The following is a 23,758-nucleotide window of genomic DNA, read 5'->3' on the forward strand; positions in this document are numbered from 1 at the left end:
TCTTACTTAACTAAAAGTACCTTTGTGTTAGCAGCAAAATTTGGTTAGTAACAAAAGTAAAATAAACATTTTTAACTGATCATGTGTTTTTGTATGTATACAATGCCAGTCTACAAAGTCACCAGTAAATATCGCTGTAAAATAAATGTAGTGGAGTAGAAGTTCAAAGCATAAAGTGAGTGAAGTACAAATACCTCAAAATTATACAAAATGTCAGTACTACTACATGGCAGACATTTTGGTTTGTCTGTTCTCTTCCAGTGTCCCAGTAAGCCACAACAGTGAGGGTGACGCAGCACACACAACCCCAGGACCCTGAAACTGAAGCAGCTAAATGGAATTGTTACTTTAATTATTTACACCTGTGCTTTTACATTTTTTTTTTACAACAGGAGAACTGAACACCCACCCTTCAACAAGCATGGTGGTGATGTGGCTGATATTTCTGGTGAGTCAGAACTAAAGTTGCCTTATTGCTGCTGAGGAGAGTCAGCGCAGAGGCACCAGAGCTGTGGAATGAGGGCTATAGTGGTGAAAACATTACTCTGGAGCTGAGCCTCTTGTGTCCTGCAGAGAGCTCCAGGACAAGGTGTAATTTCACTTGAAGATCAGAGGGGCACCGGTGAGGATAATTGATACCCTGGAGGTGGAAGTAAAGTTGTGCAACACAAGCTGCTGTACATTGCAGTAATGCTGCTATTCCGCCAACTCATTCATTATTGGTTTGACTTGAAATAAACAACAGAGATCCATAACGGGATTCACTGCCCAGATGTAAGGTCCTTGCAACACATTTAGATTTTTCCATCACAGAACAATTGGGATATAATTTAGAAATTTCAACATATTACTTAGTAACATTGCTGATATTTCACTCTTCAATTAAAAAAGAAAAACGGCTCATTCAGAGTCACTTTATCCACTGGCAACAAGCACTGTTGTTGTTGTATAAGTTATTAAACATTGCCAATATATGAAAGTAATACACAAGCATTACTCTGACAATCATGCAGAAATAAAGAAAATAAAGTCAGATTCCTGAGGGCAGAATATGTTTTTTTTTTTGGCCTACTTACACCTTCTGAAAAAAACAAGATGATTTATTTAGTGAGGCGGCTGGTTGTCTCAGCATACAGGTAAAATAAATATATATCATTGAAGAGTAACAGGTACCCTTATGCTTGCATTTTTGTCATGTGCACAGAGCAATTACAGTATGATGTTCACCATTAGCCACCTGGTAGGACCCCTATAGACTCCCAGTCTCCTTCTGGCACTCTTTGATCGCAGCCTTACCTGCTAGTTTGAAGGATAGAATTTGCCTCGCTGATGAAATGAGAAACATAAGGCAGGTGGGCATGTATGGAGGAAAATGAATACAGTCACAGGAGAGTCGAAAGCTGACCTGAGACTGTAATGAAGCATATATCATTCTGTCATACTGATCTATCATTACCATTTTTATCATTTATGGCCATCACTTGTAATAGTTTGTCTTTTTAACCCACACCGGTGTCCTGATCTCATGGCACATCAGGAAAAAGGCTTATTGCATGCACATTATGTCTTTTATTATGAATATCAGTCTCCCAATGTTTGGTGTACTTTTGAGACAGGAAGTATAAGATGCAATGTGTGTGTTTATTTTTTTAGGCATTCAGAAATATGTGTATCAATGTGGATGTCTTGCATCTTGAAGTCTCTGAACAACAATTCCCAGGCTGTCTTACATTGACTTGGTGTTTAGACAAGCTAGCCCATAATTCCTGCATATTTCTTGAGGACCTAAACAGCAGTTGACGCGGCTCCCCCTCTGTTTTTTGACTGGCCAAGACCAAAGTTAAAAGGACGTATCCAGCTGTTTTGGGACAGAGGGTTAATTTTTACCTTCCAGGCATGTTTTGTCAGGAGTTAGGCCACAGTAACACGGTGTATGTTGCCATATTTTGCATATTTCAGGGCATTACAGACAGCTATAACAGCTATAAGTTTGGATTTAGAAGGCATAAGTTCTACCTCCACTGATGGCTTCATCCACAACTGAGACCCCAGTAGAGCAAGCTGAGAAACTGGACTGTCTGTGCACCCAGTGTAGGTGCCCTGCTGTTACAGGGCTGTTTCTTGTGGCTTTACAAGGACTCACATTTTGTTTGAAGTTGTTTTTTTTTACTGCTGGTTCATGCTCAGTGCGCTAATGAGCTCGTCCACGTCTCACCAGAAAATGCATGAGGGGTGGAGTTAGGCCTACTTGCAGTTCAGTGGCCAATGGAGAGGCGCCTGTATTAACAGCAGTATTTATGAACAGTTATGTTGTGCAGCAGATTAGACCAGGACTGGGGAGATGCAACAGCAGGTGAGCAGTTTTCTTTTTTCGCTCTCATTGCCATGTCGGGGTTTAAAAGCAAAGCGGTTCAAATTAGGCAACCTTGGCTTTGCATCGATTATACTGAATCAATTCAACAACTGGTGGAGCAGAAAATACTCATGAGAAGAATTTTGAGACAGATTGTCTGACAGCTGTTTAAAAAGATAATCTGCAAATGTAGCAGCAAAAGGATTAAGATTGATCAATAAATATCAGACAGCTACTTTAATTGGAAAAGCATGGAAAGTCCAATAATCACTAAACAATATAAGATCTCTATTACAGGAATTTTGTTGGCAGATTAATTAATTTTTACCTTTATTTTTTGTTTTTGTGCTTTCAAAGTGCACTATGGATACTAAGCAATTGTACTAAGCATTGACACAAGACAGAGTGCAAAATGATTAGGAGTTTGTGTGATATTGCAATTGCAGATGTCCAGGATGATGTCCCAGGTGTCCCTGTTGAGGGCGCTCTGCTACATGCTGCTCATGCCAGGTTTGTCTAAAATGAAATGAAATTCTTCTTCTTTTATCTCACCTTTAAGTAGGAAGTAAACCCATAAAAATGAAAGGCTGAATGATAGGTGTTGATAACACTCTTCACGCAAGTGTCGTTTGGTGTGTGTGTCTCAAATATTCTCCGTCTCCCTCCAGCTTTGCTTGAAGCAACGTCTCTGGTGAGAATAAAGAATCCTGGAGGTATTTCATCTGCCACTTTATCTCTGACTCTTATCATGATGCAAGTCTATTTTTACTGGGACAGAAACAGCAATGAAGTTATATAGTGACTGGGAATTTATTTTGAGCATTTTTTGTAAATTAAATGTATGTTTAGTTATCTTTTAAGAGCTGAATAATTATTAATGTATAAGTCAATGTCTTTCAAGACAGAAGAGCGGTAAATGCTGCTGTTTCTGGAAAGACACTGGCACTAATTTATTCATACAAATAACAGTTGTCCTGAAAACGGTTTGAAATAGGTAGTTTATATTCATGTTTAATCATATCACTACCTCAATAATTTTTCATAGTTTTATTTCTATTATAATCCTAAAAGATTAAAAACTAATAAACACATTTTCAATTGATTTTTGAGTGAAAAGCACCTTGCACACATGAATTTGTTTAAGTTGTTTTTCACCTTATAATCCCTGATTCTTCCACAGGTAATTCAGTTAACATTGGCTCTACTCAGGCACATGACTTCCTGACTAATTCTCGACCTAAGAGGAACACTGACCCAAAGTGGTTCAGAGGCAGCCCTGACTTTCAGTCCTACTATCGCTTCTACAACAGTATTGGACACATTGAAGGAGTAAGTTCAGGTTAATTGGAGATTCTTACGACTGCAGCTCTACTTTGATTAGTAAACCTTTTCGTTTCCTCTCTTTTTCCGTCTTTCACCAGCTCTACGAGATCGACCGGATCAGGATGTTGTATCAGCAGATGCGTCACTTGGAGCTGACCTACGGCCCAGATGCCTCCAGTTACCAAAACGTCATGGGTGTGCTGACTACCACTGCAGCACCAACTACGACCACTGAGCCCCCTCCACCTCCCACCACCACCACCCCTGCTCCTACACCAGACCCCCTGGAGAACGCTCAGAGGCTCTATCTGTGTAACCCCAAAGACCCTCTGTGCAAACCTCACATCGTCTACCTGCCATCGGGGGCTGTTCCAGTCCTGTGCGACCCACGTCACAACCCCGGCTGCTTGCCCAGAACAGAGGAAGAGATAAAAGCTGTCGTTCCTACCCAACCACCCCCACCTCCTCCTGCTCCCAAAAAGTCTGTCCCACCTCCCCCTCCTGCTGTCACTGCTAAAGGGATGGAGTACGACTGTGACCCCTACTGGGACCCTGACTGCCTCATTGATCACCCTCCCCGCCTCTTGCAGGAAACAACTGCATCAGAGGCACCTGTCGAAGAGAAAGTGGTGAAAGAGGAAGAAGTAAAGGCAGAGGAAAGTGTCCCCGCAGCACCAGCCACCCAGAAACCCATCTACCCTTTCTTTGACCCTTATGATTTCAAACGTGACCTTTATGACCCCCTTCAATACGTCAATCCAGACCCCGAAGAGTAAAAACAAAGGGGTTAAGACTACAGAATGAAAGCAGAAGAGCGAATCAAGGCAGGACTGTGAGCAAATTCACATTAAAAACAATAAGTACAACTCAACTCATATCAACAATGCATAAATGCTCATAGTTCTTCTACACGACAAACCACACAATGGCTTTGCTGTATGTTTGTGTAGGAGTTCATAAGAAATCCACAGTAAACTTTTGAATAGAATAAAAATTATGAAAAAATAATAAAAATTGATTGACAAATAGTCTTAAATATGTGTGATTTTCTTTATCATTTCAGTGTGTTATTCTGTGGCATTTGTATCAGTCTGAAGTTAAAAAAAAAAAAAAAAGAAAATGCACCTCATTCCCTGCTACCATTTCATTTTTCTGTCACACTTATTTTTCTTTCACATTAGATCAATGTGCTCTTGAAATGGAGAAAATATGATGCATTTCCATATCGATGTTCCATATCAGCTGCCATACATCCTAGGAAATGAGTTGCCCTATACAAACCTCAAAGTGGTTAAACAGCTAATAGTTTCCTGCGTTTCTTTTATTATTATAGAGGTTTAGAAGTTAAACTTTAAATCTAAGTCACACAATAAAACTATTTTAATCTTAATCACTGATTTGAACGCGTGCTGGTGCCCCACCTCATGCAGCTTGTACCCTTTGAGTCCGCCACTGATGTTGATACAACAGTAATAATAATCCACTAGTATAATATATTAATTTGACCATTGCCGTTCTGCATAATGATTACTTAGCTTATAGTTTTGATATCAATCAATCAAGCAATCAATCTTTATTTATATATCGCCAACTCATAACAGTGTTATCTCACGCTTTCCATAAAGAGCAGGTCTGAACCAAATTCTTTAACTAAGAGAGAGACCCAACGATTTGAGAATTAAAAATTAAGGATTCAACAATCCCCGCATGAGGAAGCATCAGGTGTTAGGCAACAGTGGCAGGAAAAACTCCCCTTTGATACTTGCTTTTACTTTTACTCTAGTAAGACTTTTAATGCATGACTCTTTCATCTAATGGATTGTTTTATAATACTGCTAATTTTACTTAACTAAAGGACCTGAATACTTCCTCCACCACTGCTGCCAACTAACAGGTCTCACTGGTCGGCTGAGGCTGAACAAAGCCCATCCAGTATTAGTGTCGGTGTAATTCCTGCCGGCAGGGGGCGGTACTGCTCTGCTTCATTGGCTGAGCTGGAGCCGCCGAAGAAGCAGAGCGCAGCGGCAGCTGAGTAAACTACGGTCCGGCTTCCAGCATCATCAGTCTCCCCACCATCACTCCTGTTCACACTCACCGCACACGAAACTGGAGTCTGTCGTCGCCTGCCTGCTTAAACCAAACCTCTGATATCAGGTATTTCTCTAAGCTGCCTGTCGACGTGTCAGTGAGCGGGTCCGTGGAGCAGACAGGCCCGGGCGACGGCCGGCGGTGCAGCCGTTAGTCCGCCGTTATTTCACCGTTAGGCCACGGAGATTAGCATGCTAGCAGCTAAAGTAGCGGTCCGTGCCCAGAGTGTAGCCGATAATTAGATTATAAACATGTTTGATAAACCCTTCGGCGAGAAGAAAAACCTTCTCAAGACGAAGCTTTCACTAAATTAGTGACTTATAATGAAGAAATATGAGGCGAAAAGGACACAAAGGCTGGTTTAGGTTTCTATCTGCGGTCAGTGTGACAGTGGCGTCGGAGCATCTCTGTTGTTTTACTGTTGTTGACACTCACGACACCAATTTAAAAGGATTAAGACATGAATGTTAATCATGTTGTTAATAATTGTACCCGCTGTGTGTGTGTATATATACTGTCCTAACTGGCTTTACCACTACTTAAAACACGCCCTTGACTTTTGTATAAGATAAGAGGCAGGATAATAGATTAAGAATATTTAATTTAGAGTAAAAAATCAACTCAGGCATTCGTAATAGTCCAGATTAGCATTTTATATTTCGTTAGGATGTATTTGGAATAAGACACCCTCCCAGTCATTCATAGTTAGCCGTGACATTACGGAGAACACAGATAAAGAGGACATTGTTGTGAACAGCTGGTTGGTGTTCACATGTTAGCAGTATGACAGGCCCGAGGCCACCCTGTAATGCTCCACACACCCCAGCCTGCACAGGGCACCGCTGACTGCTGTAGTTTGCACACTGGAAAAGCAGATTTGTTTTTGAAAAAGTCACAGGGCATAATCCTTTTTCTGTTGCTGTGCAGAATGTCTAATGTTTAATAAATGACTTTGCACTTTCTCACTCACGTGCCTACATTTTTTATAGATGGAAAAATAGAGAAGTGCTGCCTGTATTGTCTATAGAAATATAATTCCAGCCAACAGTCCAAACATTTACTACTATTTATGACACATTGGAGAAGCTGAAAACTGAGAATTGTGTGGTATTTTTGCTCAAACGATGACCAATCAGTGAATCAAAACATCTGTTGGGTTATTTCCAGTCAATCGACTAATCAATTTATCTACTCATCATTTCAGCTCTAAGATAGATCTGCTGTTTGGTCTTGAAGCCGTCCACCTCAGTGTTAACGGTGCACTTGCTCAAGGCTGATTCATGCGTTAGTTTGAACACAGACCTCAATGAACACTGGACACTATTCCTCCACAGTCTCAAGTCTTTGTAATGGATATTTTTCACCGTTTTCCACCCTTCTGTCTTCTCTCCCTCCCGCAGCATGTCTGACAAGAGTGAGCTGAAGGCTGAACTGGAGAGGAAGAAACAACGGATCGCCCAGATTCGAGAGGAGAAGAAGAGAAAGGAAGAGGAGAAGAAAAAGAAGGATGTAAGTGGTAGAAATGAAACCGCTCCAATTTCATGTATCATCCAAGGACCTGCCAGGCTGCTGCTTTGTCTTCAGCTTGTCCTGTACTCTCTAGGGAGACCCAAAGGTGGGCGGTGGGTCCTCTGGCAGCCACGAGGACTCTGACCTGGAGAGGAAGAGGAGGGAGGCAGAGGCTCTGCTACAGAGTGTCGGCATCACCCCTGACCTATCCCACGGTAAACGCTGGACGCCAAGCATGCTTCTATCTTTATCGTTCACCCTCACTTTTCTCCCATCTAATTCTGGCTGTTTTCTTGATGGATTTGCAGTGTTTTTAAATGTCACCTTTAACTTTGTTGTCTGGCTTGGTTCCCTTCACTATCACCCCCCACAATAATTGAACATTTTACATAACTGTTGTGCATGACACCTAAACCTGCCTGCCATTTATTTTCATTTTCTCTCTTCTCTCCCCTCTGTCTGTCCTTTTGTGTTGTGTCCTCCTTACTGCATGCAATCTCACTCACTCACCCACTCATTCACACACTTCTTCCATACCTCACTTCCTCCCTCACGCTCTCACTCACCCACTCCCTCACTCACTCGCCCATTCATTGACTTTCGAACACACACATGCACGCACTCACAGCTCAGCCCCTGAGGGTAGTAACAGAAGATACGTGTCTGTTTCACTACCTAGTCCCCGCCCCCATGTCTCCTTCCAACAAATCAGTGGGCAGCGACGCTGGAAGCCAAGATTCTGGGGACGGAAACGCAGGACCAAGGTCTGTGTGTGTGTGTGTGTGTGTGTGTGTGTGTGTGTGTGTGTGTGTGTGTGTGTGTGTGTGTGTGTGTGTGTGTGAGAGAGAGAGCGAGAGAGCGAGAGAGATGGGGGTTGGTTGTTGTTTCTTATGTACTGCTGGGTTGCACCTGCATGCCAAATGTGTGTGTTAACATGATACATATTCCTGATGAATTCTGACATGTCTGCTCTTTGCCTTTTCACCGGCATGCTGATGTTTCTCAATTAACACGCACTCCGTTCTTCTTCTCTCTGTCTCTTCCTCTCTGTTTGCTGTCTTCCCCACCTTTAACATCTCTTATATGGCTCACCTTTTCCCTGTCTTCTACGTTTGGTATCATCCTCTCGTTTTCCTCTTTCTCTCTCTGTCCTGTACTTCTCTAACTAACACCGTCTGGTGGTTTGGCTGTATAAGGACATTGCATTGGGATCCTGACCCCTCTACTCTGCAACTCCACTCCGACTCTGAGCTCATGGGGTACTGCTCCTCCTCTCTCCTTTAGCTTGTCTTCCAGCTTTATTCAGTTTTTGTGATTTCATCTTAGATTTGTCTAAATGTGACAATATTATGTCTGTACATCATTATTTATGTCTCTACATGTAAGATCTGCTTTCAGCTGTATTGCAAACCTGTGTGTGCGTGTGCTTATTTCTTTAATGGTATGTATGTGTGTGTGTGTGTAGACGTGGAGCTGTGAGGCTGGGCATGTCCAAAGTGACTCAGGTGGACTTTGTCCCGAAGGAATTGGTGAGCTACTCCAAAGAAACACAGACACCCACCGAGGCAGTGATACACACTGATCAAAAAGCAGGTAAAAAAAAAACATGGACAAAATCAACCAAATCTGGACTGAATAAAAAATAAATCAAATATCAAATCAAATGAATCTGCGTGTGTGCTCCAGATGAGGAAGAGGATGAGGATGTAACTGCTCTCCAACCAGCAGAGGACACCCAGGAGGAGAAAGATGAACAGGGCGAACAGCAGGAGGAGGGTAAGGACAAAAGTTTACAACATGGACACTTTCGAAGTGTGAGCTGGCCTAGTTTGATTTGTGGAAACCAAAAAACACTAGGCATTGCTTTAATAATGCTGATGAATAGGAAACAAATATGGTCAGTACATTACTGACATTACAGCACAACAACCACCACAAAACAAGTGAACAAGGACCTATATGAGCATTGTATCCAGCTCACAAAGTCACCTCAAAACACACCCATTAATTCCTGTTCATTTTTATATCATTCATTTTACACTTCAACAGGAACATGTTGACATTTAAAACTCCACAGATTTTAATGATTAACCTCCAGTTTCTCTCACCAGTGACTTGGTGATTTCTGATATTCTTATTTAACTGTTGCTCAGAGGGATCTGTGTCTTTCTGCCCTTTCAGTTGTCAGTCTGTAATGATTCTGTAAGCCTTACCTTATGTAAGTAATGATTTTTAGCTCATATCTATCAGCAAGATAGAAGTAAGCAACATCTTCTCTAGTATGTTCCCATATCTCATGCTGAATTATCTGTGCGCAGACACTCCCAAAGAGCTGACAGAAGAAGAAAAGCTGCAGGTCCTGCACTCTTCAGAGTTCTTGTCGTTTTTCGAGCGAGGCAGCAGAATTGTGGAGAGAGCTCTGGCGGAGCATGTGGACGTCTGCTTCGACTACAGCGGCAGAGATCTAGAGGATAAGGAGGGGTGAGGCACATTACACTTGGAAAATGTTAAATGACAGACAGAAGGACAGGCAGGGTTTATAATCGTTTCCTTTTTCTTACTCTCTCCTAGTGACTTGCAGGCAGGCGCAAAGCTGGTTCTGAACAGGCAGTTTGCAGATGAGCGCTGGACTAAAAACAGAGTGGTCACCTGTCTTGACTGGTCTCCTCAGGTGGGTTTTGTTTGTGAATGATCCCCACAGAGAAATTTACCCAATTACTAAACCACTTCCCCAGCAGGGATCCAGTCTCCTCCACCAGAACACTGGCACAGGGGGTTTTAACCTCCTATGACTCTTAAATGATTCTTGCCCTGCTTCTTCCTTGCGTGTAAAAATGGCTGTTATGCTCCTCTCAGTACCCAGAGCTGCTGGTGGCCTCGTACAACAACAACGAGGATGCTCCCCATGAGCCTGATGGAGTGGCGCTGGTCTGGAACCTCAAGTACAAGAAGAACACACCAGAGTACATTTTCCACTGCCAGGTAAGGAAAGAATTCACATGCACTTTAAGAAAGTTTACATCACAAACCAAATTGTTTTAAGCTTAATACAACCACATATTTAGGCATGAGACATATTTAATTTAACTGTACTATTTTCTTCCTCTAGTCAGAGGTGATGTCAGTCGGCTTTGCAAAGTTTCACCCCAACCTGGTGGTGGGTGGGACGTACTCTGGACAGATTGTCTTATGGGACAACAGGAGCAACAAGCGCACCCCCGTTCAAAGAACTCCCCTGTCTGCAGCTGCACACACAGTAATGCACTGGAGCTCACACACACACACACACACACACAGAGCATTTTTTTTCATTGCATCTTTACATCTGGCTGACTTTTCTCGGGTAAGAATGCATTTTGTCCAACTTCTCTAACTGTGCTCAGCACCCAGTCTACTGTGTGAACGTGGTCGGAACCCAAAACGCCAACAACCTGATCAGCATTTCCACAGACGGCAAAATGTGCTCCTGGAGCCTCGACATGCTCTCCCAGCCACAGGTACCGCTGAACTCGTAATGGACGATGTACGGTGTTGTTATAAACACCAGCTGGTTTGTCGGAGAGCCTGAGGCTGCGTGTGTTTTCCCTGCAGGACAGTCTGGAGCTGGTGTTCAAACAGAGCAAAGCGGTGGCCGTCACCTCCATGGCCTTTCCTCTGGGCGATGTGAACAACTTTGTGGTGGGGAGTGAGGACGGCTCCGTCTACACAGCCTGTCGCCACGGGAGGTGCTTCCTCTTTGACCTCAGTCCTGTTTAGCAGCAAATGTCTTCCTAAGGACAAATTGTTGTTTACATTTTTGACTTCTAACAAAGGCGTGGAAACATTTGGCAGAAAGAGGGTGATTAGTAGAAGTCCTCATAGTTAGTTTGATGTGTGTGTTACAGTAAAGCGGGTATCACCGAGGTGTTTGAGGGCCATCATGGTCCAGTGACCGGGCTGAGCTGTCACAGTGCTGGAGGACCCGTTGACTTCTCTCATCTCTTCATCTCCTCCTCCTTTGACTGGACCGTCAAACTCTGGAGCACAAAGGTGGGACATTCACAGTCCCACACAAGCTGTCCAACTATTGGATGCACTGTTTGTTCTTACCATCAGTCCCTTTCTCCCTCTGTTCTTCCTCCTGTTTGCAGAGTACCCGTCCCTTGTACTCATTCGAGGACAGCTGTGACTATGTCTATGATGCGATGTGGTCTCCAACACACCCTGCTCTGTTTGCTTGCGTGGACCTCGCTGGACGCCTGGACCTGTGGAACCTGAACAATGATACAGAAGTATGCGCACGCACAAATCACTGAGAAGTAACACTTAAATTACAAGGAGTGCTTTTACAGTTTGGGAAATTCGCTTTCCTGCTTTGTTATAGATGTAGATGAAGGGGTTGATTGTACTCATGTCTATACATATCTACCAGCAGGTGGTTAGCCTAGCTTAGCACAAAGGCTGGAAACAGGGGAAGCAGCTAGCCTGGCTGTCCAGAGATAACAAAATCTGCCCACTAACTAAAGCTCACTAACTAACACTTATTTTGTGTAAAAAAGACAAGAAATACATATTTACTGGAGCCACATAAGTGGTATAAATATTCCCATCTCAGTGTACTTTAAGGGCAGATAAATCATAACGTTATGAGCCAAAATTTCTAAAATTATTCCATGAGCCACATGAATATGTGATGCCCATCTGTGAATCTGCCTGTCTGTAAGCTGGTGTTTGTTTTTCAGGTTCCCACAGCCAGCGTGTGTGTGGAGGGATCATCAGCACTGAACCGTGTGAGATGGGCTCACTCTGGCAAAGAGATTGCCACCGGGGACTCGGACGGACAGGTGCAGGTCTATGATGTAGGGGAGGTGAGACATCAGCCCGTATTACTACGATGCTTTGGTTATTTCACTACAGTTATGCTACTGAAAACAAATGATCTTGGTCCATGTTAGATCCGACATATTCAGGCTTTGTCCTTCATCTTCCTGCAGCAAATCTGCGTGCCTAAGGCTGATGAGTGGACGCGCTTCGTCAGGACGCTGGCTGAGATCAATGAGAACCGAGATGAAGCCGAGGAACTGGCTAACGTCTGATGTTATAAAACCCCCCCCCCCCCCCCCCGTCAACTGCAGTACACTACACACCTATCACACACTACACGACACAGGCTTCCAGCTTTTCCACCTTCTACTACATGAACTGGCCTGAGGAGATGTGCAGAGCTAGAAGGGATAGAAAAGACAGCTTTAGACAAGTTTTAGATGTGTTTTTAAACGTGTCTTTAAGAGTTTTAGAGTATTTGTAGGAACAATGAATGTCACGTGTAGCAGCAGTAGTACAGAAACCACAGGGAAGTGGTTGAAAGAGTACAGAGGAATGCAGGGATGTGAGTTTTCAGCACAGTCACTGTCCACTCTAAACTTCTAGCTTTGATAACATCCTCAGGGCTCCACAAACTGCTCTTCTCCTGAGGCCTCAACCAACTCAGCCCTTTTTTAAATATGCAAACCTTTGTACTTGCACCTTTTTATTACCGTTTGAGTGTTTTTACATGTTTTAATATTTTCCAGACACGCCTGTGCACATGGCTGGAAAAGACGAGCTGACATATCACTATCGGATCCTCTTTGTCCTCAACAGCACTTGAATTTGATGACTAAAACAGCTCATGTGCTCATGACATGCACACCGTGGCCTGTGCAGAAGTGTGTCATTCTTTCGTTTTTAACCACTATGATATTTAATATTTATTCTGGTGGTTGCACTTATTTAAATATTTTGTGTTGTTTAAAAAAACTGCTGCTTTGTACTACGAGCTTGACTAGTCCATTCCTAAAATTAGGTTTTTAGGTTTTTACCAGGAAAAAAATCGGTTATTATACTTTCCTTGAATTTATTGACACTAGTACAGTTAAAGTTTTTTTTTCTGTACCAAAGGTTGTTTTATACTGTGTATCTGTCTAATAATGAGTAGTAGAAAACAACTTCCTGACACGTCCTCTTAAGAGGATCTAAATACACTACATCAAGTTGAAAAGGGTTGTAAAACCGAGGTCGGAAACTTTTACCACAGAATATGATTCATTATTTTCTTTTTCCATCCATTATTTAATTCCTTCCAGGACGCAGCAGTCCGACCTCAGCGGGCTGGTATAGATTTCAGCTTCAAGCGCTTTCTCTTAAATGTTTAGAACGAGCTAAAAATGCACTGTAAGCAACCACGTTTGATATAACACGAACATCAGTGTTCTGCATAGTCCAATTGTACTGTATTCTTCCCTGTTACTGTCAGTTAATGGTTGCACTTTTCCATTGGAATAAAACTCAAAACATATTGTTAAAATTAAAACCATATGGATGATTTATTTCAATAAAATACAGTGACTGAATTCAGATACATTTAATTTATTAATACCTAATTTTATGCTCACGATTCTTGTTTTATCAAGAAAACACTTAATTGAAGAGTTCTGTACATCAGTAAGAGTGATTCTCAGGACCAAAGGCCCCACGATGCCATAACATTACAGTTACTGTGTAATGATGCTGACTGGATGTAACATTTTCTTCAGTTTCCTGTCGATGTGCTGTCTCAGGGACAGTTATACAATATGTACAGTATGTAGCCTCCAGTGTGAGGACCAGGCGAGAGTGAAGCCCCACACACCGTGCTGACCAATCTAATATTTTCTATGCCCGCTGTCCAATAGGAAAGGTCCTTCTCACACTGGGTATCAGACAGAAAACAGAATAAAAATCATATCAGCTACTCATGAGAGAAAGAGAGAGGAGTGCCCGAGGTTCCGTTTTATAGAAATGCTGGAGAAAAGAACACAAAAGATGGGGATGCAAGGAGCGTACAGCCACTGAAGATACAAGATACACAGTCAGCGCTCTGGTCCCGTCGCCGTCCGCTCGGTTACATCCACAGCTGGAGCCAGCTCTCTGCCTCCTCCACCGGCTGGGGACCAGGGGAGCACATCTTCGCCCTGGAGGGACTAACGGGCTGTTTGTTCTTAAGTTGACGGCCCTGATTTCTGGAGTGTGTTTAACCTGTGTGTGTTTTGATGAGATATCTATCTTAAGTGCCTGGCTCCTGGTAGAGGAGGAGAGGGATGGCAGAGTGATATGGAGATTCAGACCTTTATGGGGCCTGAGTTGGCGTGGCAGTGACCGGCTCTGGGTGATGTATGGAAACCACACCAGAGGACTTGAATTTCGGGAGGTGGAGCCCGAATTTGTTCTCCACCCCGGCAAAGGTAGCTGCGGCTAGGCGGTAGCCTCCGACATGGTCCGCATTGATGGGAGGGAGCTCTGGGATGCGGGACTTGGGTGTGGGCTCAGATCCTGACGGACGACTGCAGAGTAAAGGAGGACAGGAGTGATTGTTACACAGGCGTAATGCAATTCTTGATTAATAAATGGAAGGGAAAATTATGTTTTTAGCATATCAAAAAAATATCCAGTAAACCATAGATCTGTCAGCAGAGTGAGACAGACATGGTAGCAGAATAAAAAAAGATATAAAAACAGGGCATCAAGAGGCCCTTGAAGACTTATATTTCCTGTTCTGCATTACCATACTAGCCATGAATCCTACGGGTCCTTCTTGTGTGCCTGCCCCACCTCTCTCCTCGTCTACTTTTCAGCTGTGTGAAAGTTGGTAAAAAAACAAAAAGTAGATCCACTTACTGTCCTCCAAAGTCAACGTAGAACCATCGCTGTAAGAGCTCATAAGTCACCAGGGTGACACCAAACTGAGGAGAAGACCGGCACATACGAGCTGGAGAAAAGAGAGGGGGAGTCGATTCAAAAGGGTTTAAATGCGAAAACACTCTGCGACACACTGTCTACATGCACAGGAGCTCACAGACACACACCTCCAGCCCCCTTCCACAAAGCCCTGAAGCCCTCCTCTCTCATAATCTTCCTGAAGCAGTCGATTACTCCCGTGTAAGTGGTCTGTCCTGCCCTCGCCGCGACTTGCAGACGCGTCTTGACGACATCAGCAGGCGTCACGAGGGAAGCTGCAGGGATACCTGGGAAATACAGTTACAAGGAAGTCAGAAGATGCAAGTTACTTCAGACCTGTGCAGAAGGGGGTCTCCATGACTTGAGGAGAAAGTCTGTGATAATTAGTAACAACCAATAGCTTGTTTCTTGGCATTCCTTGATTGTGCTTACAGCTATAGTGGCATGCACTTCTGTCTTGCCATATTTCATAAAATCCAACGCAGACGAATGCGCACTGACCGCCTGCTTCAGCTGTTCTGGGTCATAAGCTGAGGTTACCTGCAATTGCTCCAGCAGTGAGAAGCTGCAAAGCTCCCAGGCTGCCGTTCTCGTCAGCTAGATGGGACTTGAGGTGGGCATAAGCGGGGAAATAGATGGCTGAGAACGGAATGTCTCTCAGGAAACATGCTTTAGCACCCTAGACCGAAACACAAAGGACAGACAGACGGATGAGGCTCTGCTTGGCATTAGACGATGCAAGAGCGAGGCCAACAGACAGTCTGAGTGCCAGTACATTAAATAGGGGTCCTTCTCGTTGCAAGTTAGAAAAAATGCTGTTTGCATTACTACCAACTACTAGTGCAACCATAACTGGGCAGTCTGAGAGAAGACACATTACCTTGTAGAGGCCGAAGAAGCCCAGGTCACGGACCACACTGAGTGCACTGACTCGCGGTCCAGTAGTGATCTCGCCTGCCACCTGCAGGCGAATCTTCACGATCTCCAGAGGGTTGGTAAAGATCACCTGAGACCCTCCAGCCTGGATAAATGGTGAGAGAAAGAGCTTGTTCACACATTTGCGTTTAAAAACGGAAACCTCTGCATCTCACATGTATGCAGCTGAGGGATGGGAGCCAAGTCTTGTTCATGAAAAGTATCAAAAGTAAAAAAAAATTAAACCCTGATCGATCATTTACTTTGCCATTTCCTCGGATGGTTAGGTGTGCTGGGCCAATGTGTCTAAGGATGAACAACGCTATCAAAAACAAAAACAGAAAAAAAACACGTTGCATTGGACAATGACAGTATAACTCTGGATGCAATTTAGCATCGCTGTCCACTGTTAGTAATGTCACTCCGCAAGCAAGTTAATACAGGCTGCATGCATGAGTTTTTAATGGCCTTCACAGCTAAGGAGGCACACATCATTGGTTACATGACTGTATCGCATTTCTTCTCATTCTAGTGTTCATTTATGCATTCACAAACAGATGGAGCGGGACACTGCTACTTACACAGCCACCAGCTAAAATCTCAGCATAAAAAGGAATTGTGTTGTCTTTTTCAAGGAACTTGTCTCTCACAAAGTCATTCATCTGTGGGATGCAAGCACAAGCAGAAAGAAGAGCAAAGACAGTTCAGAATAACACTGAAGTCAATCACTGGCATCTTGACTTTGTAAATCTGCAATAATGTGAGGTCTTTCACCGGACAGATTTCTACTCATATGTTGATGTTGAAGAAGTAAGAGGAGTTACTCACTGTCAGTTTGATAGCCTTCTCAGGAGCCACACCTATAAGCTGAGGTACCAGACCTGTGGGGCATCATGGGGAATTGAGTGACAGTAGGATCTCAACTTTATTAGAAATACTGAGCACAACAAGAGCAAGATGGGGTATATCAAAAGGAAATAAGATAGAAAACAGGACATGATGTCAGAAACATGAAGGTGGAGACCAACAGAGTCAGACTGAACTTTTCGATGAATTAACAAAATGAAACACAGGACATGAATAACCAAATCACTGCTGTTGTGACGGCACACAGGGGATAATACAGGTGCCATTTAAAAGCTCTGCCTTTCTGGCTTACCTCTGTAGAAGCCGAAGAAGCCCTCGTAGCGAAGCACCTTTTTAGCACAGTCGAAGCTGTTCTTGTACATCAGCTCTCCAACAAAGGAACCTGTAGATCTCTGGTTCTGCATACGAGTCTTCACCAAGTCAATGGGGTACACAGCCGTCGCTCCCGTAGCTGTGTACACACAAACAAGCTCTTACTAAATACTATCGCTCAAATAAGATATATGAGATATTGATGTGTGTCCATGAGACAGCCACCTGTCTCCTGCCACAGGACAACTTACCTCCAGCAATGGATCCCAGGGTGAACCTGTAGGCCGACTCTGCAACTTGGAGCCACACAGGTCTGGAACTGTCTCCATGGGTCTGATGGGAAATCACATATGGGACCATGGTGAATTCATATTATTAAAACGGTTATGGTGATGTCAATCACTGTAAAATGTTGTTTTTTATGCAAGACAAAAGTCCTGCTTTCATGGTGTGTATAGAATGTGTGATATATTACATTTACTTATTCATGAATAATGAGTTACACACACACACACACACACACACACACACTCACAGCCATAAGCATCCTACCTGTTTTTGGGTTTCAACCAGGTGGTGGGGCAGACATTCTTCCTCTAAAGGAGCTATCCTCTCAATGTCAGCAAGATTCAGGCGCCTGTTACACAGATGTTTATTTCCATTATTTACATCACCGTCATCATACATATTATAATTTTTGGTAAATATCAGTAAAGTACAGACATGTGAGGCAAAATGAATGATCTATTGTAACTGTATAGCAAAGTGAGTGCTTACCCGGACGGGGAGTGCAGGCCTGATAACTGGTACAGGATGTCAATTTCCATGGGAGTGATCTGACCAAACTTGTTGGCAGCATGGACAAACTCCTCTGCAGAAACAGAGAGACAAGAGAGACTTAATAATAGCATGGACATCTCCGACACACTCGGGCAACAGCTTAGCTGAGAGGCAAAGACACTACATGGCAGTCAAGTAACACTCTGTGCACCTTTTGTCACGAGTGTATCCTTCCGCGTGCCAGCCAGTGTGCTGTAGATCTTGCGTATCAGCTCCATGTTGTTCAGGAGGGAGTTGAAGGCATTGAAGTACGAGAAGCTGACCAAGTGAGAGGTGCTGCCACCTGCAGCCTGGTAGAAGAGAGGCAGTGCACGTCAGGTACCGATTTGGTCATGAATATGCTTTTTTGAATATATTAAACTCTTCATGAGGCTTGTACCTTAATCATTTATCTCTTGACAGATAAAAAAAATCATACAAATCCACCATGGGAGGATAAACCTCAGATAAACCAGGATAAAATCTCAGTGTTAACCACATTTACAGATTTTAGTGGGAATGCACCTTTCCATTTTGCCTGAGCAAAACTTAAAAGATGATTAAAACTATAAACAGATGACCAGCATGTCCTTATAACCCCAGATCCAAATCGGATGAGGATTTACTGAGTATGTGCATTTTCATAACCCCACAGGTCAAAGTGGACTATACTGCCACGGAGCCAGTGATCAAAACGAGTATGGTTTTTTTACCTTTTCCTATTTTTGGGCTGATGGAAAACTTTTTGTGCCAATTAGTCTTGTAATGTCTGAAGTAGCCTCGTACAAAGCGAACTGAATACGCTTCCAGCAATGAATTTTAATTTAGAACAGTCAGAGCTGCACTTATCTGAAAATAACACTCATCAGCCTGACAATCAGAATTATCCTCTGTGGCTATAGTGAAAAATTACACAGACTACTGTCAGTAAGCTCTCTGTAAGACACTCACTGAGACGAGGTTCTCCTCCACAAAGGGTGTGAGCATGTGGTGTCTTATGGTGGCCATTATGTCACTGAAGTCCATAGCAGAGATGACACCATTCTTCCCTTTGTCCTTCTGGGCAAACGCCTGGCGTGCATGCTCCAACTGCAGCTCCTAAAAGAAAGAAAAACAAAACATCACACCACAAGATTGAGTGTAAATATAGTCAAGTAAAAGACAAAGTGATAAAAGAGGAAGAGCGTAAAGCTCTGATCAGTATCTGTGTGCAATCGGCGTACCTGCAGGAACTGAGTGAACTCAAGGTAGCTGAGGTGTTTCTTGTTGTCGTGCCCAAAGTGCAGACGGATGAACTCGCAGTCCCAGTTGAAAGGAATGTGGTGGTGCACTGTGGTCTGGCTGAAGATGTCCCGCACATTCTCTGCAGCACAAATACACATTCAAAAAAGGAATCAGTAACCAATCTTGCAGTGAATCAATCAGAGCCATAACATAAAACTCAGAGTGTGTGACATAAGAGTAAAAGCAAAGGTGGGGAGGAAGAAACTGTGCATGAGAGTGATTATGTAAGTCCATCCATGTGTATTGACTTAGACCGAGAACTAATCTGGTTAACAATGTCACATTACGAAATTCTTTCTCCGTGGTGCACTTCCACAAAACATGTTAACTGGTCTGATGACGCAGCACACAAACACATCGGGCATTTACTATCTGCTCTGCATTTAAGCTAGAAAATGTCATATGTTTACACTGTATGGTGCTATATTCATATTATCATTGTTTTGTATTCACTGAAATCTTGTGCACTGTACTAAAAGGTCAAAATACAGAGAACACATTGGTACGTACCGAAGGAAATGGCTCCAGTTCCGGTCTTGTCAAACAGCTGGAAGGCTACTATGAAGAGAGTGTCGGGCGCACACAACACAGATTCAAACGCAAGAAACTCCTGGAACGAAATCAGCCTGCCGTTGTTCATGTACATGTGGTGTAAGAGAGAAAAAAAGATATATTGTTAAACACATTAAAGACAAAATCAGATCATATTGCACTGCTTAAAAGGACAACATTCAGCAATTTTGTGCAGAAGAGGATTCAAATTACGTGTCAGTCTCTTCCTTTTATGGGAACGTGCATAGAGCCCAAAGTAGAGCGCCTGAGGTAACAAAAGACAGCTGATAACTAGCTTTGTGATACCTGTTATCTCTGACTATGAGGCTTTGTCGAGCCAGCTCACACAATGAAAGCCTGGCTGTTTTGAACTTGCTTTGTAGTATGCCACAAAAAAAAAAAAAAAGTTCTCTGTTCTTGAGGACAGTTTTCACCATTTATGATCTTTGGTATACAAAGATTGCTTTATGCAAACATATTCTGCGAAATGTTTTTGTGTGAACTGAAAGGCCATAAAGTAAATTACCAACGGGTGTCGGATATAAGCAGTCTTTCATTTCTGGTTCAAAAAAAAAAAGGACAAGATCAGTAGAATGTGTGTGTGTGTGAGAGAGAGACTGGTTCACCTATGACTGCATGTGTAAGCCGTCTGGGAAACAGAAGTCACTGGTGATTTTATCTTATCTTTAAAGTGACTATAATAGCAAATACCAATCAGACATGGCCCAATAAACTGTCTATTAGTGATGATAAGCTGTGCGAGTGCCTGTTCGTGATAGTACGTACCCGTCCTTGGTGGTATCTGCCACAGCAGAGATGAGCTGTACGGTTTTGGGGTTGTGGTGGATCTGTGTGTGTAGTCCTAGATACCTCTGGACAAAGTCTCCAGGGGTCATGAACCGCTCTCCATCTTTGTCCACTACACTGGCATACTGAGGGGACAAACAAAACACAGTGGATTTTTTTAAATGAACAATTGCAACCGTTGCTTGCTTGTACCCCTTCAGTTATCTCAATAAGTTGTGTACACCATTTACATATGCAAGAGTTAATCTACATTAGCCGTCATCAGCAGCTTTGTTGACCCTCACAGTGCCCTAGCTAATGGTCTGTTGTGTCAGCGGTCAGAGTGGAGCACGACAAGGACACAGCTTTAAGTCAACCTCAGGTCAGCAGTGCCACACTGTATACTTTTGGCTTTTTGTTACAACTTAAACTCTAATGTCACAAGCTTTGAACTTTATACAACATCAAATGGTACACTGTGTTTCATTCACTGCGGTACAATGGCTTCTTCTTCCAGTACTATTCTAATTTTGTGTAAGTGTAAATTATCAAGACAAAGTGTTCAAATTCAAAACTGTGCTGTACTGTAATTCATGCAGCACCTGAACAACCAAGGTCATTGATCCTGCAGTTGTGTCCTGAAATGTCACAGTTGCACCAGCCCACACTTGTGCTGCATGAAGCAGACATATGGGTTCTGATGTCTTCAGCTTGAGCATGTAAGTTATTTGACCTACGACAAGAGCAGTCACACACGACAGTCACACACGACAGTCACACGATGGGTCATACACTCACCGCGCAAATGACAGTGGGTGAGGTGAAGGTTACTCTTCTCACAGTCACTCATGGCATCTCATGGTCACACACAGAGACCTGTCTGCCTTTGTATCCTGTGACATGGAACAGCCGGTGCTCTGCCTCAAAATGTTTTTCAATACATAACATGACACGTGACACAGATCTCTCTGATCCACTACATACAGCAACGGGCAAGTCCTTGCTTGTGCTTTAATGGAGACAGCAAGAGACAAACAACTCCGCCTCAACAGGGACTTAAACCCTGGACCCTCAAATTAACAATCTAATGCTCTACTGACTTTACCAGGCTTTAAATGACAATATCCTCTGCCTTTCCAACAATCCACAGATTCCCCTAATATGTCATGATGATCACAAACACACAAACACTTCTCTTACAGTACCGCAGCAACATAACACCAATCGCTCACAGCGGGTGCTGCTGACTCAACAAGAATGAACCACAATTATGTTTGGACTCCAACTTCTGTCAGTGATGTTGTGAAAGCCGACTTGCTGTTCAGTTCTTTGAGCTTAAATGAAACAACAGCAGTCCCTGTGCTGGACCTTTAACTGTGTCTAATGCTTTAATTTAAGCCCCATGACAAACCTACAGCTAATTCTCCAAGTGAAAACAGTCCTGAGTGAGCTGTGTTGTACAATCAGAGCAGTTTCACAAACACATCTGATGGATATGGCCACACACACATTACTGTACAAGCATATGCCTGTTGTTAGATTTACCAAAGGAGCATCTGAGACTGCTTTTGCTTGGATGAAGTGTGTGCACGCCTTACCTTCTGGAAGATGGCTTTCAGCTCACTTGGGTCCCCGCGTTTGGTAGATTGCACCTAAAACGACACACACCATTGTGACATTGTTCGACGGAGCCGCCTAGACATGATTTTGCAATTCACAAAAAAAAAAAAAAAAAGCTACAGAGTAAAGCACGTTTTGCAGCAGGTGTACTGGACATCGCATGAAGCAAAACAAGCGAGCTGCTTTTAGGGTTTATGTCTCCTTGAAGCGTCCACCGCTGTGAAGGAGAAACACAACCCAGGACTGCGGCAGACGTGGCACACAATCACACGAAAACGACTACACCCCTGGAAAAACATCCCGTTTATCAAGTTAGGCAGCTAGCTAGACACTCGACCAGCCAACAAGCCAAACCTCTAGAGAAGCTCAGACTAAGGTAACAGCTGGGTAGCCGCCTAGCAAGCACAAACTACTCATAGGAAGAGGACACACACCGTTTCAATGACACGTTAAGCTTTAAACCGGCAAAAAGCGAGAGGACCACAGCAAAGTGATAAAGAGTCGACTGCTGCGAACAGATGCGACTTAAGCTAGCTGTTGTTGTTTTGTTTTTTTGTTTTATCGCGGCAGTGTTAGCAGCCCGGTAGCTGTTTAGCATTATCTCGCTAACTTCGAGGTTGTGGATGTCTCATGGAGGCCAGCTAGCCCAGTGATGCTACAGCCTCAGAGAACACCGACCCCGAGACACCCCGCCCGGACAGGACCGGGAGCTCTAGCCTCGGTCAGTCCTACACAAGGAAACGAGCAGAAGACATGCAGACATGTTAAGGTAGACGTTTAAAAATCGCCAAGAGAGCGATGCCGAAGTCACCTTGACCGCCATGCTGGTTTGACGTCACGTACAGTGAACGAGCGAGGCGCAGCGCGCGACATCGGACGTGGAGCGACGAAATCACGTAGGCTGTAAAAAAAAATACACGAGCGACACCTGAAACAGGAAACAATCACCAGACACTAGGTCAGTTTTCAGTAGGGGCAACGATGACAGCCGTCATATTAAAGGTGATGCTGTGATGATGTCTGAGGCATCTGTAACTGTATCCTATACTGTATACGGAAACGCGCGTGCACCCACCCACTCAGTGTCTCTCCCACAGACACCCAGTTACTATTACTACTATTACTACTACTACTACTACTACTGATACTACTACTACTACAACTACCCGCACTACTACTACTAATACTACCACTAATACTACCACTGTTACTACCTGCACTACTACTAATACTTCTACTATCAGTACCTGCACCACTAGTACTGCTACTACTACCACTACTAGATAGATAGATAGATAGATAGATAGATGGATACATAGATAGATAGATAGATAGATAGATAGGAATACTTTATTGATCCCGGGGGGGGGGGGGGGGGGGGGGGGGGGGGGATTCTGGTGTTACAACAGCATAAAGAGATAAGATAAAGATAAAAACTTTATTGACAGACAAAGCACACAGTTAAAGAAATAGAAAATTAAATACACATAATATATACAGAAAAAACCTTATATACACAAAGAAACATTATATACACAGAATACAATAATTACAAAGAAACAACGACAGGGTGGGATGGGATGGAAACATTATAGA

General features: G+C 43.3%; 3 protein-coding genes across 6 annotated transcripts; 2 read left to right on the plus strand and 1 right to left on the minus strand.

The window, feature by feature from the left end:
• Window positions 1-2,341: 2,341 nt before the first annotated feature.
• On the plus strand, window positions 2,342-4,634 carry LOC139214112 (uncharacterized). The gene is made up of 4 exons (XM_070844864.1): window positions 2,342-2,353; window positions 2,800-2,863; window positions 3,534-3,682; window positions 3,775-4,634. The coding sequence occupies exons 1-4, from the start codon at window positions 2,342-2,344 to the stop codon at window positions 4,450-4,452; spliced, it is 903 nt and encodes a 300-aa protein (XP_070700965.1). The 3' UTR covers window positions 4,453-4,634.
• Window positions 4,635-5,708: 1,074 nt separating this feature from the next.
• On the plus strand, window positions 5,709-13,644 carry LOC139213734 (dynein, cytoplasmic 1, intermediate chain 2a-like). 4 transcript variants are annotated; one of them, XM_070844333.1, is made up of 17 exons: window positions 5,709-5,830; window positions 7,165-7,273; window positions 7,368-7,488; window positions 7,902-8,037; window positions 8,470-8,532; window positions 8,739-8,866; window positions 8,960-9,049; window positions 9,592-9,754; window positions 9,845-9,944; window positions 10,130-10,255; window positions 10,383-10,529; window positions 10,657-10,770; window positions 10,865-10,998; window positions 11,158-11,302; window positions 11,404-11,544; window positions 11,995-12,120; window positions 12,247-13,644. In XM_070844333.1, the coding sequence occupies exons 2-17, from the start codon at window positions 7,166-7,168 to the stop codon at window positions 12,346-12,348; spliced, it is 1,944 nt and encodes a 647-aa protein (XP_070700434.1). In that variant the 5' UTR covers window positions 5,709-5,830; window position 7,165; the 3' UTR covers window positions 12,349-13,644. The 4 variants fall into 4 exon arrangements, with proteins under 4 accessions (XP_070700434.1, XP_070700435.1, XP_070700436.1 ...); XM_070844334.1 differs by having other exon boundaries at window positions 7,953-8,037; XM_070844335.1 differs by lacking the exon at window positions 8,470-8,532.
• LOC139213733 (electrogenic aspartate/glutamate antiporter SLC25A12, mitochondrial-like) lies at window positions 13,624-22,994 on the minus strand. The gene is made up of 18 exons (XM_070844332.1): window positions 22,974-22,994; window positions 22,141-22,194; window positions 20,543-20,688; window positions 19,715-19,830; window positions 19,144-19,283; window positions 18,872-19,018; window positions 18,093-18,231; window positions 17,879-17,972; window positions 17,654-17,738; window positions 17,353-17,434; window positions 17,082-17,240; window positions 16,751-16,803; window positions 16,504-16,584; window positions 15,888-16,028; window positions 15,548-15,686; window positions 15,136-15,294; window positions 14,948-15,038; window positions 13,624-14,613 (listed from the first exon to the last, which is right to left on the minus strand). The coding sequence occupies exons 1-18, from the start codon at window positions 22,983-22,985 to the stop codon at window positions 14,400-14,402; spliced, it is 2,052 nt and encodes a 683-aa protein (XP_070700433.1). The 5' UTR covers window positions 22,986-22,994; the 3' UTR covers window positions 13,624-14,399.
• Between the last annotated feature and the right edge of the window lie 764 nt (window positions 22,995-23,758).

Source organism: Pempheris klunzingeri, chromosome 15 (genome assembly GCF_042242105.1).
Source record: "Pempheris klunzingeri isolate RE-2024b chromosome 15, fPemKlu1.hap1, whole genome shotgun sequence".
NCBI lineage: Eukaryota > Metazoa > Chordata > Actinopteri > Acropomatiformes > Pempheridae > Pempheris > Pempheris klunzingeri.

Bases quoted from the DNA above. Each gene is read 5' to 3' on its own strand.
- LOC139213733 (XM_070844332.1), bottom strand. The intron at 17,435-17,653 runs GTAGGATGCTTA...ATTTCCCATCAG, and splicing joins TGGTTGAAACCCAAAAACAG to ACCCATGGAGACAGTTCCAG. The intron at 14,614-14,947 runs GTAAGTGGATCT...TTTACTCTGCAG, and splicing joins TACGTTGACTTTGGAGGACA to TCGTCCGTCAGGATCTGAGC.
- LOC139213734 (XM_070844333.1), top strand. From the start codon at position 7,166: ATGTCTGACAAGAGTGAGCTGAAGGCTGAACTGGAGAGGAAGAAACAA. The intron at 8,533-8,738 runs GTACTGCTCCTC...GTGTGTGTGTAG, and splicing joins TCCGACTCTGAGCTCATGGG to ACGTGGAGCTGTGAGGCTGG. The intron at 10,999-11,157 runs GTGCTTCCTCTT...TGTGTGTTACAG, and splicing joins ACAGCCTGTCGCCACGGGAG to TAAAGCGGGTATCACCGAGG.
- LOC139214112 (XM_070844864.1), top strand. The intron at 2,864-3,533 runs GTTTGTCTAAAA...ATTCTTCCACAG, and splicing joins CTACATGCTGCTCATGCCAG to GTAATTCAGTTAACATTGGC. The intron at 3,683-3,774 runs GTAAGTTCAGGT...GTCTTTCACCAG, and splicing joins GTATTGGACACATTGAAGGA to CTCTACGAGATCGACCGGAT.